Source organism: Chelonoidis abingdonii, chromosome 3 (assembly GCF_003597395.2).
Source record: "Chelonoidis abingdonii isolate Lonesome George chromosome 3, CheloAbing_2.0, whole genome shotgun sequence".
NCBI lineage: Eukaryota > Metazoa > Chordata > Testudines > Testudinidae > Chelonoidis > Chelonoidis abingdonii.
Window position 1 is genome coordinate 643,505 of NC_133771.1, and position 16,882 is coordinate 660,386.

Here is a 16,882-nt window from a genome sequence, read left to right on the forward strand (position 1 = left end):
TACAGTGAGCGAGACAGAGGTGGCTCAGGATCAGGCCTGAAGCGTTCACCAACTTCAGCACTGACTTCTGGGGGTAGCCTGGCCCGACAGGGAGGAGACTGGGCTGCAGGTCCGTGGAGCTACTCTATCGCTCCTGCTTCCCGGCCAGCCCATGGGACACTGCCTTCCAGGAGCCATATCCCCTTCCTGGATCAGTGCAGGAACACTGAACAATGGCTGCTCTGGGTAGTCCCATTTGGATCAGGACAACCCAGAGCAGCCAAAAACTGCCTCTCCTCCACCCCCATCATCTGTTCTTCCTCCAGTTTCTCCTCCTCTGCAGCAGCAGCCCTCACCCCTTCCCCCCCATGGAGACAGCCAGGCTGGCTTCCTCTCACTCCCAGGCTCTTTGTGCCGTCCCCACACAATGAGTCAGCTCCTACCAGAGCAGTCTGGGAGCCTCACATGGCGGCACTAAGCTTTTGGTGGCAGGGCCTGTCTGTAGTGCCTGGCACAGAGGGGTTCTGGCCAAAGACTGGGCTCCCAGGTGCGACAGTTATACAGATCATACTGTGCTGGGCAGCTCCTGCTCTTCACAGCAGCAGTATGGGAGGCTGGCTCTCCTGCAGAGAGGGGTACTCACATCATCTTGACTCCCTCCCTGTCTGTGTGGCTGATCTCTGCTAGCACTGCATTCATGTCCATGTTTTTGGTCATTTCTTCTAGAGCGTTTTCAGGAATCATATCTGCACAAGAGAGGAAGGAGGTTACACCCACACTGCCCTAACCCCTGCCCAATTTGCCTGAGGGCTACAGGAAACCACGGGATGCAGCTTTGAGACAGCCACATGGCTCTCGCAGCAGGCAAGGCACTGTCAGGGGACAGACACTCAAGTGGTGCAGCCACCCCAAGCCTGGCATTCAAGGCTAAGCTTCCAGCTTCCCATTGTTGCGACGTCAGTAGGGTGGTGAGCTGCTGGAGTCTCCTGAAAGCCCTAGATCTCATACTCACGCTGGTATCCAACAATACAGTGAGCAGCCAGTAACTTCATGGAGGGCACCTCGAACAGAGCTTGGTTGAAGAGGAGCTCCCGAGCAGTGGGACGTTTCCCAGGGTCCAGCTCCAGGCACTTCTGAATGAACTCCTGCAAGACAAGAAGCCGCAGACATAGGAAGGAACATCCGACAGAGCCAAGAGGGTGCTGCAGCCAGGTTGCGGGGGCCAAGTCTGCGCCCTGCATGTCAGCAGGCATATTCCTAACACTGCCTTGTACTCACCCTCTGCAAGGGGTCCTCCAGCAGCTGGATGGCACTGTTAATAGCCTCCTGGGGCACATAGGATGACTCGCCATTACCCTGGATTTCCAGCACTGCCATCTGCCAGCAGAAAGAAATGTCAGGCCCAGCTGAGCCCAGGTGGCCTAGTCACTCTACCAGAGTTCAGCCCGAGGGAGTTATTCCCGGAATTGGCAGGGCAGGGAGAGAACTGAGGGAAACTCCATATTGCCAACTCTTGTAATTGGATCAGATGATATTTGGTGTTTCTTGTAAAGCACCAGCCCCTAGAGGCATGTGATTATTTAAAAAAAAAAAGTGTCACCTAAAGAAATCTCGAGTAATCCTCATGGTTATAGGGACAAGCCTGAAAGCAGGACTCTAACATGACCTAATGACTCAGAAAGCAAATAAAAGCATCCACTGTTATTTTAAATCATGACTGAAGTCCAACTCAGAATTTGCTGGGGTCTTCCTCATGGTTTTTGAGCTCTCGGGGTTGGCAATACTGGATCCAATTGTAGGAGAGTAACTGAGCAGGCTGCAGTGAATGGTCCCACCCCTGCACTCTCTCAGGAGCCATCTGGACTGCTGCCATAAGTTTCCCAATATCACCCCTGCTCCCAGTGACCCAGAACAAGCTGGAAAGACTATTTCCCCAATACCCTCAGAAAGGTATCTAAGAAAGTGCCTTCAGCAGTGTTGCTACCCACAATAAAGAGGGAACCTCAAAGAGCCCCTGAGGCTACCCCATCCACTTCCAATGGCAGCCCAAAACACAGACAGAACTGTTGTAATAACCGGGGTCTAGCAGCCTGAACACAGTGTTGGAAAGAGGGTGAAAGCTCAAAGCGTTACAATCACCTATCCCAAACGTGGACGGAGGGAGGCCCAGACAGAAGACAGAGACTGAATTAGTCCAAACAAAGTTCAACTGACACCACCCAAGGACTGTGTTAAAAGCATCACTGGAAACCAACGTGAGAGAAGAATCAGAATAGACCAAATTGGAAATTGGACCTAGCTGAGAGAGAAACTATGGGATGCACTATTCTGCCCATTGCCCTCTTTCCTCCACGTGACTCCCCGAAAGACTCCTGGGGGATTCCCTTGAGCAAAGGCTGACAGGCCTCTGCTTCACTCCAGAGTCTGCCTGACTCTGCTGGAGAAGCCTCAGTCATCAGGAGGGCCAGACCGGTGAGGACACCAGACTGATAGTTACGAGATCCTGCTCTGTTTTCCCCACTCTCCTGTGCTTCTTTCCATCCCCCACTGCTTTTCACACCAGCAATGACCTGCACAGCCTTGGTATGGTGGGATGAAGAGGCATATGCACCTCTGCCCAGCCTGAGACACAACAGTGATGGAGCGGGACCCCCCCCAACCAGCCTCCTGGGGTCACACACCAGGGAGGTGAGCTAGGGTCCAAAGTCGAGGCTGACTTGCTAACCCAGAACGTCTGTGATTGACCAAAGCCCTTGCATCCCAAGATTAACAAAAAGCCGCATTTCCTACTCCTTTTCTAATCTCTTCTGCCAGACTGTTTTGTCAAAGGCTGTAGAACTGATGAATGAAATTGTTTTTAATTGTTCACTTTATTAATGGAACTTCTGCTCACCATTAACTACACTTGCCTACATTGTAACTTCTGTTCACTGTTTGCATATATGTAATTCAAACCCATTTAAATGCCATTCCATTTTGTAAGGCTTCCTCACCTTCAGTTTTGCAACCCTGCTTGTAATCTTACCTCCTTAATGAAGAGAGGGAGAAGCATCTTGCAAAGCGGCTGGCCTACCTAGTGAGAGACTTTTTAACTAGGTTCACCGGGGAAGGAGACCAGGCCTGAGGAAAGTGGGGAAATGTGGTATTGGGAGGAAGCACAAGCAGGAGAGCGGCAAGGAGAGGAGGACTCCTGTCTCGGACCAAGGAAGCGCGGACAATCGCGAGTTTATCTTAAGTGCCTATACACAAATGCAAGAAAGCCTGGGAAACAGGCGGAGAGCTGGCAGTTCTGGCACAGTCAAGGAATATATGATGTGATTGGGAATACAGAGACTTGGTGGGATAACTCACATGACTGGCACTGTCATGGATGGATATAAACTGTTCAGAGAGAGCAGGCAGGGCAGAAAGGTGGGGAGTTGCATTGTATTGTTGGCAGTATAGACTGTCAGGCTCCGGTGTTGAACTGCCGAAAAACCTGAGAGTCTCTGGATTAGGTTTTAGAAGTGTGAGAACAGGGTATGTCGTGTGGGAGTTATAGACCACCAGATCAGGGGGATGGGTGGATGGCTTTCTTCGGGAACTAGCGAAAGTTACTAGATCCACGGTTGGTTCTCATGGAGGACTTTAACCTGATATTGCATGGAGGCATACAGCGGTGACAGACAATCAGGAAGTTTTTGGCAGTGTAGGGACAGTACCTTGGTCAAGTGCTGTGGGAAGCAACTAGGGGCAGAGCTCTTCTTGATTGCATGCTTCAACAGAGAGCGTTAGTAGGGGAGGAAGCAAAGTGGGTGGGAATCTGGGAGCGCAGTGACCATGAGATGGTCAAGTTCGGATCCTGACACGGAAGGGGCGCAGAGATACGCCTGGACTTACAGAAAGCAGGACTTTGACTCCTCGCGGAGCTGATAGGGCAGGATCCCTAGGAAAATAAATGAGGGGGAAAGGAGTCCAGAAGAGTTGGCTGTTTTAAAGAATCCTTATTGAAGGGTTGCGAGGACAACCATCCGATTGTGTAGAGAGATTAGTATTGGCAGCGCGACCAGCTTGCTTACGTGCAATCCTTAGCTGATCTTCAAGGCAAAGAGCCTTACAGAAGTGGAAGATTGCGAGAATGCGAGGGAGGGAGTATAAGTACTGTCAGGCCTGCAGGAGTGGACTCAAGGAAGGCCAACGTCTAACTTGGAGCTGGGGTTGCAGATAAGTGGTAACAGATGGTCTTAGGTACAACAAGAAGAGTCATCTAGTTGTGCAAGCGAGGCAAGTGTGTGAGTCATCTTACTGGAATGAGGGAGCGACCTAGTGACAGAGGTCGAAAAGCTAATGTACTTTCAATGCTTTTTTTGCTGTTTCACCAAAACAAGGTCAGTCTCCCAGATGCTGCACTGGGCAGCACAGTTATAGGGGAGAGGTGCACCCGTCTGTGAAGAAAAAAGAGGTTCGGATATTTTAAGACCTGGCGAGCACGTCCATGGAGCCGGTGCGCTGCATTCCGAGGGGTACTAAAGAGGGAGGATGTGATGCGAGCCATTGGCCATTATCTTTTGAAATCATGAGCGAACGGGAGGTCCCGGTGACTGGAAAGCTGTAGTGCCATCTTTAAAAAGGGAGGGAGGATCGGGAACTAGTCCAGGGTCAGCTACTCAGTCTTGGAAAACCATGGTGCAAGGTACTCAAGGAATCAATTCTGAAGACTTAGAGGAAGGGGAGTGATTCAGGAACAGTCGCATAGATTCCCAAGGGCAAGTCTGCTGTGATAGCCTCTAGTCCCAAAATCTGGACCTTAGCGCCAAAATTGGGGGTAGCATGAAACTCCCTAGTAATTACAGCTTGGATCTTATCTCCGCTCACCCAATCCCAAAGTTTTTCCAGGGATTTTGGCCCTCGGGGTCCCACAACTTTCGCTTGAGGGACCCTTTTGATTCCCAACCTCCCTGGCGATACCGCCCAGCCAGGAGATCCTGAGTACTTACCCGGCAACGAATACCTCATTCCTTCCCTCCCTCTCAGACGTTACTCTCTGGGGAACCTGAGGGAGTTGGATGTAATCTCATTTAACCATACAAGAAACCGGTCTCATCCTTCCCAAAGAGAGGCAAACCTCAAGCACAAGGAACAGATATTCTCTCTCTCTTTCACCGTAGCTTTTTCCCGCCCTGGGGCATTAGAGAAGTCAACACAAGACATGTAATGTTTGCCCCTTCCCCTAGATCAATTACGTGAAAGTAAGAACAAAGAACTATAGAGAATTTCTATCCTTGCCTACTAGGAAAAGAAATTCACCAGTTTCAAAAAAAGAAAAAACTTTATTAAAGAATTCAGATAGACTTAAATAAACTGCATTACGAGATCATACACGGGATAATTGCTTATAAGAAATATCATGAATACGTCTGATCAAAAATACGCAATTTAAATCCCAATTCCCAGCATTCACACATAGTATATTCATTCCTAATGCTTCTCTTTGTACTCACATTGGTCAGGAGTAGAAAGAAAGCTTGGAGTAGAAAAGAAGCTTAGAGAGTAGAAGAAAGAGATGTTTCACCTAAGCCGGAGAAAACAAGACCACAGAGCCCCAATTCCTCCTCTGACTTTTAAACATCCAGTTTTTTTACTTGATTGGTCCCTGGTGCAGGTGTTTGGTTCCTTTGTTCACCTTTTCGGTTAAAAGAAACTTAACCTTACCATCTATTTATGACGAAGTATGCTGACTAACTATGCCTTCTATGCGACTATGGGTTGTGGACATGAGGGGAAGCAGTGGATGTGTTATTCTTGCTTTGCAAAGCTCTTTGATACAGTCTCCAGAATTCTATATCGCAAGTAAAGTTTAGTATGAGCTGATGAATGGACTATAAGAGTGGATAGAAAGTGGATAGATCGTCGGCTGCCAGGATAGTGATTCATGGCTCCATGTCTAAGCTTGGCAGCCTGAGTTTCTTAGCGAGACTGCCCCAGGGTCTTTGGGCCGGTTTCGTTCAATATCTTCATTATCTCTGGAGGTGGCGTGGACTGCCTCAGCAGTTATGCAGTGGAACTACTGGGAGGTGTAGATACGTGGACGTTAGAGGATGGTACGAGGGGCTGAAATTAGCGGATTCAGGCCAAAGAAACATGTGGGTTCAACAGGACAAGTGAGAGTCCTGGACTAGGGACGAGAATCCCAGCATGCTAAGAACTAGGGCAAGTGGTAGGCGCGTTCTGCGAAGGACTAGGGGTTACGTGGATGGAAGCTTGGCTTGAGTCAACGTGTGCTTGTTGCCAGAAGGCTAACAGCATTTTGGGTGTTAGTTAGGGGCACTGCAAGCGTCGAGGGATGTGTCTTTCACCTTCTACTCGACATTGGTAGGCTCACTGAGGTACTGTGTCCAGTTTTTGGCCCACACTAAAGATGTGTGAAACATTGGAAAAAAGAGTCCAGCAGAGCGGCACCAAATGATTAGGGCTGGAGCACATGACCTATGAGGGAAAGTGGGGAATGGATTGTTTAGTCTGCGGAGGAGGATGTGGGGGATTTGATTAGACTGGCTTTCACTACCTGAAAGGGGGTTCAAAGAGGATGGTCTAGACTGTTCTCCTGTAGCAGATGACAGAACAGGACACATTGGTCTCAGGTTGCAGTGGGGAAGGTTTAAGTTGAGATTTGGAAAAAACTTTTTCACTCGGAGTGGTGAGACTGGATGGGGGTTCGTGGGAGGTGGGATGTAATCTCCTTCCTTAGAGGTTTTTGAGGTCGGCTTGGACAAAGTCCTGGCTGGGATGATTTGTTTGGATTGGTCTGCTTTGGCAGGGGTGTACGTAGCAAACCTCTGAGGTCCTTCAACTTGATATTTTCTATTTATTACGTTTCAGTTTGGTGTGTGCCTGAGGTATGTATGGATGATGGAATCAACCTCCAGCCCCAGTCTGTCCTGATGAAATAGAGTTCAAACACCAACGGCTGAAGATGCAGACAAGAGCCCTAACAAAGTAAGAAGAGTCCACCCTAAAAAGAAAACGTACAATAGAAGGAAGATCAAAGCCAGGTCCAAGGCTGAAAGTCACATCTGTAATTGACGGGTGATCCATCACCAAACCCAGAGGCAGCTTGACACAGCAAGACCAATAGACTCTGGATTCAAACTAAAGTTTACAAAAAGGATGGTTGAGATGGAAAACTTTGGAGGGTAACATTCTGCTGCCAACATGGAAGGGAATAGGTGCATGCCCAACAGAGACTGTGCCCGGCTTTCCTGGCTAGTTAGCTGCTACAAGCAACGAAGACACGAACTCAAGCTATCTTCAGGACTAGTAACTATGCAGCAGCTGCAGAACATCTAATGGGGGTGTGGGTGGCTATGTGTGTGTGTAAAAGGATTACAATGATTGTTATAAATATGGCATCTTTGTCTTGCCCCCTGAAAAGATCCTGTGTAGTTTTGTCTGTACAACAAGGCCGGAAAAGTTACAGCCACTCACAACAGACAATTCAACAGCACTAACCCTTTCTTCTCCACTAAGGACTGCCTCTCCAATCTCCTCTCTGAAAGAGGGGCTGATCAGTTCTGATGAGGTTTGTTTTGCATAACAATTTCAATTCAAAATGCCCTGTTTGATTCTTTTCCCCCCATCTCCCCTAATCAATAAACTTCCAACTTTGGCATGAATGTTCTAGTGCAGCAGTGCTCAGACTTTTCCAGTTGTTCCCTCTTACCCGTAACAGAATCTGTCCAGGCCTCCCCCTCTCCTCATCCCATTACTGCACTGCCAAGGCTGTCTCAGCAGCAGAGCTTGGGCTGGGGGCAGAGCCAGAGCCAGACTGCAGTTGAGGTCGGAGAGAGAGCGAGGGCAGAGCCAGGCTGCAGCTGGGGTCGGAGAGGGAGCAAGGGCAGAGTTGGGCCTGGAGGCAAAGCAGGATTGGGGGCTGAATGGGGATGAGGAAGGAGCGAGGCTGCAGGTGGAGCTGGTCTGGGGGCAAGTGCTCCCTTCCTGTCCCCTGTGGAGGCTGGCCCGGCCCCAGCACACACCTCTCCAAATGTTCCTCTGCAACCCCCTTGGGGGGGGAGGGTGCACCCCACAGTTTGGGGACCACTGTTCTAGACTAAGAGCACAGAGACCTCCAAAACTCCAAACCAGGTCTAACACCTGTGACTCTCTGGTCTCATTGATGCCACCAAAATTAACTCAACTGCAGCCCAGGTAGCGTTCACTGAAGTCACCTCAGCCATTTCCAATGACAAATGTTTGCATGATAGATTAAAGTGTCTCCAAAGCAGCTGATCTTCCCTCTGCCAAGAGCACAGCTCATCAGGCAGAGAACTGCAGCCCTGGCACATAAGGACTAGTAAAACGTGATCCCCTCTGCAGTGAGCAAACCAGGTTACAAACTGCTGCTCTTCTCAGGAGGAGACAATCAGTGAACTCCTCCTCAGGGAAACACGCTGCTCACGTAGAGGCGGCACTTTGAGACACTGGACAAGAATGGGGGAATAGTCATATGCACATTTTGTTTGGTTTCTTGTGAGAGCAGGCGAAAGTCTGCCAACTACTGCAAAGTCTTCTGTACTGTCCAGTTCTTTCTATGCCCGCACCAGAGCCTTCATATCCTAGGCTGGGAAGGGTACTATTGTACTGCTCTGCAGAGCAGACTATACAGTCATTCCTTTCCTCTTGTCTCCAGCTGGGGGCTGGCCTCTCCAGCTCCCTGACAAGACTGCCTGCTTTGTTGTTTCAGGGCATTTATTTGCCCCCATGTGTCACTCCCACTATCGATTTTCATGCTCCCCAGGCTCAGGTTTCAAATTACCGTATCATTGTCACTGGCTCCATGCATTAAGAAATACCATCATGGGCAACTAGTTAGGGTCAAATGAGAATCCCTTATTACCATAGACCCCTTGGAATCTAAGGAGGTAGTTTGTGGTGTTAGTCTGGACCCCTCCCTGCATCTCCTCCTGTTAGGCTGCAGGGGCTTACATGATGTCCTGCAGAGTTCTCTATCTCATCTGATTCTTGAAACTAGCTGCAGATTATATTTTTTCTGCTGAACTCTCAATTCCTTGGCTCATGCCTGGTGAACACAGGGGGCATAGGAATGGTCAGACCAAATCAGAGCGGGGCTCCATCTACCCCCATCTCCTGGCTCCAAGAGTAGCCAGCACCAGCTGCTTCAGAGTTAGGGAAAAGAAGCCCCAAAATGGACAATTATAGAATAAACTGCCCAAGGCCAGTTCTGTGTAATCTCAGCTGGTTTATGCCCTGAAACAGGAAGCTTCGTATTCCTTATTAAACTGCATCAAAATTGTGGTTGTTCAGATCCTCCATAAAAATTCATCCTCCTCCTTTGACTCTTACTAAACTTCTGGCCTCATTATCTTGTGGCACTGAGTTCCATGGGTCACTTGTTACATTTGGAGTGGGAGGAGCCACCCAAGGCAGACCAATACAGGGGACAGACACTGATGGAAAGGCCCCAACCAGCCCAAATCCTTGTCTAGCATGTTAGTGCCAGTGGGAGGATGCAGTGCGGGAGGGCATGGGGCTTGGTGACAGAAATGGTTGAACTGCTGCTGAGGGATTGGGGGACAGAGTAACTCCAATAGAGAGGATTCTTGTTTCATTCAGACATCCCTCTCCTGTCCAGAACACACCCCCATGCCATCTCCCTTCCCGCTAAGACGGGAGCAGCCCAGCCCACTCACCTCTAGCGCACACATCCCGAAGGAGTAGATGTCCACAGCAGTGGTGACATTGGTGACTTCTGTAACACAGGAACAAGGCTCCTCAATCAATTCCCAACAGGACAGTTCCAGCACCTTATAGCACCAGGAGCCGCCACACCAGGCAGTGAGATCCTGCAGCCACCTCCCTTCCACTGCTATTCTAGGGACAAGGGCTCCCAGTGGCTCCAGATCAAGGCCATGCAGGCCCAGGGGGAGTAGAATTAGCTCCCCTTAGCTGCAGCCTCTCATGGGATATGCAGGTAATAGCCGCCCACAGACTGGTTACTAGCAAGACACAAGCCAGCCGTACCACACCGGAGGCCTGTGGGCATTGTGCTGCTGTACTATACCTCCATACTCTGGGGCAAAGAAGTGCAGGTTCTTCTGCTCCTCACGACACGTCTTCACATGGTTGTTGATGGTGTCTGGTGCCACTGGAAGAGAGTCACAGATGCTTACAATACAGTAATCCTTAACAGCTGGGCCCCAGGTTGCTGCGGGGGAGGGCACAGCTGTCCATACTGACCCAGGCACCAGCTCCCTCATCTCACACTGAGGTGGGTGCACCTTCCCCATGCACGGGAGAGCAGAGGGGCACTGGAATGTTTCTCTACCCTGTTCCCTTGGCTGCACACTCACTGAGACCTAGTACTGGGCTCAAACAGCACCTGTGGAGTCCCTGGCCCCTGCAGAGGAAGGAGCACCTAAGAAAGGCCTTTCAAGTTTACAGTCAAGCCTGAAGACTCAGCTCAGACCCACAGCATTCAGCAACTTGAGGCTTGGCTACAGAGACACCGAGTTTCAGACAGACTGACAGCTCTGCAGTGAGGCTACTTGTTCCATGGCCAACAAGTTGTTGCTGGTGCAGATTCTGCTCTGCTCAGAGGAGTCTCTCAGTAGCGCAGAGCCAAGCGCGAAAGCCACCAGTACAGAGAACAGAGACCCTGATGGAGGAGGCCCAGCTAGCTCAGTGCCTCTGCTTATGGCTCATGTCTGCAGGAGGCCTCTGCCAGGAGCACTCAGCCTACCGGCAGCAGCAAGATGGCACCAAACCCAACAGTGAGGGCAAGCAGAGCAGCATGAGCACATGGGCTACTGAGGGGAGGGGATAAGTTCCTGGGACAACTCGCTCCATTAGGGAACTATAGACAAGTTTCCAAGAAGAAACAGCAGTCTTAACATTAGAAAAAGCAAGGTAAGTAGAGAACACACGGGTTCCCTCCTTTCTAGCACTCACCCCTCCCTGGAGCACAGCCACTCCTGCACCAAAGTGTTCCCAATACTACTTCAACTCCTTCAGACAGGGCATCCACACCCTCCCACCCACAATCTACAAAGCAGTGACACTTAACTCAGAATGTTCTCCCTTGGGGGAGAATTCGGTGCCACTGTGCATGTGCAGAATTCATATCCCCTGCAGATTTGTGTTTTCTCTTGGCAAAAAATACTCTGCCAGAGAAGCTCTGCAGTTATGCCTTTTGGCCAGTAGGTGCTGCTGTGGTGCCAGAACAGAGGACAGCCAGCTCACCAGGTGTAGCAGTCAGCAGCCAATAGGGAGGGGTCAGAGTCTGCATCCCTCACAGCACCATGCCCGTGGGGCCAAGTGAGGAGGCATGAGATATGGGGGGATACACTGAGCAGGGCACACAGTGCTGCTGGGAGAGTCACAGACTGGGGTTCAGAAGGGCTACTGGCAGGAATGGACTGGGACAGGGGCTGTATGGGAGTGGGTGTGGAGCGACACATGGGGACGGGGCAAATGTAGCTGACTGAATGGGAGAGGCTGGGATCAGCCAGGTCTGCATGGGGGAAACTCCATAACAATCCCCACACCCCAAAAAAACCTGTTCCATTCTTCTTCCACCCATACCCAACAACCCTCCAGGTTTGCTCCCAGGCTCCTGTCCAGCAATTACTTCCCTCTCCCCAAATCTTTGCCCTGTTTTTGAAGGGTGCGGGAAATACATTTCTGTATAGTAGTTTGTTTAATTGAACTATTCCTCAAAGGTCTGTATCAATATGCCTGCTAAGGAATTTATTTCTCAAAAAATGTCCAGAATCATTTCTGTCGTCTGTATTGTTACAAATATACTTGCTAATAGGTATTTTGAAATGAATTATCAAAATAATTGAAAATGGAGTGACTTATTTTGACAAATAAAATACATAGAATTTTTAACTTTTTGAAACAGAATTCCCCCAGGAGTAAGCCTAGTGAATCTGCCTCAGTTACTCTTTCCAAATGAATCACAGCTGGCTACTCTTTCTAGAATCCTGTTTGAATGGGAGACTCCACACAGTGCTTGTTTCAAAAAGGTAGAGATTTGGAATAGAACAAAGAGGAATAACAGGGAGAAATTAAAAGGAATTTCATGCTGAGTGAGCTCAGGCTAGTCCACAGCCTCAAGAAAGCCCTGTCACTTGGGCTGCAGAAAAGCCTCGGAAAACAGACTGTAGAGACAATCCTTCCTGGCTCCCAGGGGCTAGGACCTAACAAGGTGCTTCCATCTCCCATATCTGTTTTTCTATGACTGAACAGAGAGCTCTGAAACAAGAGAACAGGAGGAGGTGGTCGTCGTCACTGGAGACAACTCAATGCGCAGTTGCAGTCAAGAAAACAGGCATATTAGAATGCATTGGGAATTGCATAGAGAATATCATCAAAATATCCTGCCTTCATGCAATCAGTGGTGCAGCCTCATCTGTATACTGCATGCAGGACTGGTCATGTCATCCCCAAGTACGGTGACCAGATCACCCAGGTCAAATATTGGGACGTGGGGGGGGAGGGAGACAGAGGGGAAAAAATGGCAGCAGAACAAAAAAAATCCCCCACCCCCGATTCCTCCTCCCTCCGCAAGCACTGGAGGGAGGCCCAGAAGACTCAGGGGAGCGTGGGGCCGGGGTGAGAGTGAGTCTGGCCTGGCCCCGAGCAGGCAGGACTCGGGCGCGGTACATGGAGGGAGAGTAGGCGGTGGCCTGCGAGGCCAGGCGGCGGCTGTTCTCCCCACCTGGGCAGCGGGACTCGGGAGCAGCCACTGCTGCAGCTCCCACTGCCGCGGGGGGAGGAAGCAGCCGCTGGCCAAGCTTGGTGGCTGCGGCTCTGGCGCCCATGAACCCCCCCGAGCCCAGGCCTGCTGCGGGGACCCAGCGCGCACGCTGCGCCCAGCCCCTGGCCAGTCACGTCTGGGCTGGCTGCCCAGCTGGTGCAATCCCATGGGCAGCAGGCCCCAGCCGCCCCCCGCATCCCGCTCAGGTTTCACAGGGGAACAGAGCTGGGCTGCCAATGCTTCCGCCGCGGGATTGCACCAGCTAGGCAGCCAGCCCAGACGCGACTGGCCAGGGTCTGGGTCCCCACAGCAGGCCCAGGCTCGGCAGGTTCGGTCTCGGGCAACAAAGCTGCAGCCACCGAGCGCCACACGCTTGGCCACTTCCTTCCCCCGCAGCAGTGGGAACTGCAGCAGTGGCTGCTCCCGAGTCCTGCTGCCCAGGTGGGGAGAACAGCCGCCGCCTGGCCCTGCAGCCCGCCCCCTTATTCTCCCTCCAGGTACCGCGCCCAAGTCCTGCCTGCTCAGGGCCAGGCCGGACTCGCACCTCACCCTAGCCCCGCGCTCCCCTGCGTCTCCTGGGCATGGCATGCTTGGCAAGAGGCGGAGATTTGGGGAGGGAGCCAATGGGGCAGTGAGGGGGTAGGGATGGGCGCGGGGATTTGGGGAAGGATCCAATGGGGGAAAGGAGGGAGCAGAGTCAGGGCGGGGGAGGGCACAAGCCCTTCCGGGCTCCGGAGCCTTTGCTTGTTTATCCAGTATCCTGACTTAACATTGGTCGGGACGCGGGACAAACAAGCAAATATCGGGACAGTCTGGATAAAAATCGGGACGTCTAGTCACCCTATCCCCAAGGGCGCTGCAGAATTAGAGGGGGTTCAGAGAAGGGTGACGAGAATGATCAAGGACTTGGGAAACTGCTTTGGAGAGCGTGAGAGAAAGAAATGCAATAGAACATGATAGAAGGTTAAAATAATGAACAGTCTAGAGAAGGGAGGTCAGGAGAATCTATTCTCCCTGGTTCATAACAAAACCCCACGGACATTCAATGAAATTAAGATAGGTCGGAATTTCAAAACTGATGAGCAAGTACTTTTTCACACAATGTGTAATTAGTTTGTGAAACTCTGCTACAAGAACAAGGAGTACTTGTAGCACCTTAGAGGCTAACAAATTATTTTGGGCCTAAGCTTTCGTGGGCTAAAACCCACTTCATTGGATGGATGCAGCGGAAAATACAATAGGAAGATTTACACACACACACACACCATGAAACAGTGAGTGCTACCATACACACACTAGTGACAGTGATCAGTTAAGGTGAGCTATTACCAGCAGGAGAGGGGAAAAAACTTGAAGCTACCAAGATTTAAAGAGGAACTGGACATTTGCCTGGGTCACAAGAATATCCAGCATTTTCATAATTAACAAGAGTTCTGGAAGGGAGATTAAACCTCCTGCTCTGGGGGTTAAACTAATCTGTAACTACCAGGGATTAGAAGGTTTCTTACACTTCTCTTTAGAGCACCTGGCTCAGGCCACTCGATGGTATGGATTACGGACCTGAGCCATACCGGCAACTCCTGGGCTCCCTAAATCTCTCTCGAGAGAAAGCAAAGCGGCTTCTCCTGTGGAGCAGTACGCCCAAGGGGATGCACAGAGGAGCAGGGGCAGACCAAACCAGAGTGTTCCTGCCAGAACAGAGACTCTGGAGCAGAAGGAAGGACTGAAACAACAGGGATCTCTCTAGCAACACTCCAGCTGCTTCCATTCCAGCTATAAACAGCTTCCTCCCGCACACAGTACTCCAGGGAAACTTACCAACACTAACAACCCCTCTCCCCAACAGGCGGAGAGCAGTGCAAGGTCACGTACTCACTGTTGTCAGTACACCATCACCAAACAGGCATCAGCCTAGCTGCCAATCAACGTCACAGCAAAGGACACATCTAGTTCCAGGCAGTGTCCCTGCAGCTTTCACAGAGGTCTGTTTCACAAGGGCAGGCTAAGGCACTGCACAGAAGTAGTCAAATGAGCCCCCTACTACCAAGTCTCTGCCTGAACAGAGACCGTGACTGCAAAGAACAATCCAGTTCTGCACAGGGAAATTCCTTATTTCCAAAGACTGGAGAGCATCAGGTTCTTTCCACACCAGGCAGCGTGTGTTCTCAGATGTTTGGCTGTGTGAGTGTTCTCCGTGTGCTGTCTCAACTCTGCGCAGACAGTTGGCATAGCAGTGAACCACCCAATGATCACAAGGTCCATTAAGGAGCGAAGGCACCCAGCCAGGTTTATTGTCGACGAAGCACAGTAACAGCACCTGGCAGACTCAGGATATTAAAACACATATGCCCAAAACAATGGACGCAGCTCAGTGAACGGCTGGTTTTTCCATTCCCCGCCAGGCTGGCCAGACACTCCCTTTGAGGTTCCATATTATACATCAATACAAACAGTACGTACTGCCCCTTTGACGTAGTTAGTTGAAACCCTTTGATGTAGCCAGTTACCACCCATCACCTTGTACATCTCTATCCATCACACTGTCCTCTTGACCTTATCTTTAGGATGGGTCAGCATGTTCCTGTTCTCTGTAGGGAATGCCTGATAGTGAGGTGTTCATGTACCACCCTTCTGGAAGACATTTGCGCAAGTGCTCTGTGTCTAGTACTTCTTAGGAATGTGCATTTCTGCAGTATCAGCCCTGTTCTTGCCAGACTGTGAGTAGGCCCTGCAGCGCTCATAACCTGACTTTGCTTTACATCAGCAAAGTTTTGACCACTTCTTTAGCCCAGGCCTCAGCTACAAGGCCTTAAGTCTCAGGCCCTCTTACTGTGACTTTAAGCACCTCCAAAGCTGGAGCAGAGGTTTTTCTGTGTGGATGGGGGTGGGAGTTGGGCTAAACACAGCTAAAGGTCCAGGTTAACCGTGCAGTGAAAACACGTCTTGAGTATGCAACTGGGCAGATCGATGTAGTGACCACAAGCTCCAAATGGGTACTGTGATGGGGTGTTCACCCCCCACAAGGTAAAGCAGGTTAAATTAGATCAATTAATCTGAAAGGCTGCACCTGGGGCAGAGCCAAGAATTAAAAGGGTGATTGATGATGGAACCCAGTTGAGAAGGAACACGTGGGGCTGGTATAAAGCCAGGAAGTTGGCAGCAGAAAGGAACTGCAGAGAAGTAGTCTGCAGTCACTCCCTGGGAGAAGGAAGGTGTGTTGAGGGCTGTGGAGTTAAGCAGTCTGCAATTACTTCCTGGGAGGGGGGAATTTGGGCTGCTGAGCCCAGAAAGGGGAAAGCCAGAAGCCGTAGGAAGGAGTTCAGGGAAAGAGCAACATGGTCAGAGATCAGGCAGACCACAGTTGATAGATGTAGGGTCCATGGACTGGAACCAGGAGTAGAGGGCAGGTCAGGGTTCCCCTACCAGCCAGTGAGGGAAGCGGCACAGACTGGGTGTTGGAGCAGAAGACTGCCTAGGACAGTGCAGGGGGGAAATTAACATCTGTGTAGGGGGGAAATGCCAAAAACATACCACAGTAGCATTTAACATGAAAAACAGGAACCACACAACTGAGGAAACTAGTTAAACATAAGTTAAAAGGAACAGTTACAAGGTTGAAATGCCTGCAAGCTGCATGAAAGCTATTTAAAAACATCATGAGGCTCAAACTAAACGTATGCCTCAAAACCAAGTTACCATCGCTAAATAGAGTAGAAGAGGCAGTTAGAGGCAAAAACACATTATTTAAAAACTGGAAGTCAAATCTAGGGAGGAAGACAGAAAGGAGCATAAACTCTGGCAAGTCAAGAGTAAAAGTAGAGCAAGAAAGAATTTGAAGAACAGTTACCTGAAGAGAAAAACCGAAGAGCAATTTTTTTTAATTACATCAGAAGCAGGAAGCCTGCTTAAAAAAAGTTACTGGGGCCACCAGCCAATCAAGCTGCTAAAGTAGCACTCAAGGGAGACACGGCCATTGTGGAGCAGCTACATGAATTCCTTGCATTGGTCTTCACTGCAGAAAATGCGGGGGAGATGCCCACACTCAAACCATTCTTTTTAGATTAAAAAAATGGAAAAACTCTCCCAGGTTGAGGTGTCAAGAGGTGGTTTTGTAACAAACTGATAACAGTAACAAGTCACCAGGAC

General features: G+C 50.2%; 1 protein-coding gene across 1 annotated transcript in view; it reads right to left on the minus strand.

Annotated features, from left to right (window-relative positions):
* The window catches only part of NRBP1 (nuclear receptor binding protein 1), an 85,413-nt gene that overhangs the window by 13,040 nt on the left and 55,491 nt on the right, over positions 1-16,882 (minus strand). The window contains exons 8-12 of the mRNA XM_032775205.2: positions 10,037-10,120; positions 9,666-9,724; positions 1,258-1,356; positions 992-1,124; positions 623-725 (exon numbers count right to left, since the gene is read on the minus strand). Coding sequence (XP_032631096.2) covers positions 623-725; positions 992-1,124; positions 1,258-1,356; positions 9,666-9,724; positions 10,037-10,120 — 478 coding nt within the window. The remainder of the gene's footprint in view (positions 1-622; positions 726-991; positions 1,125-1,257; positions 1,357-9,665; positions 9,725-10,036; positions 10,121-16,882) is intronic.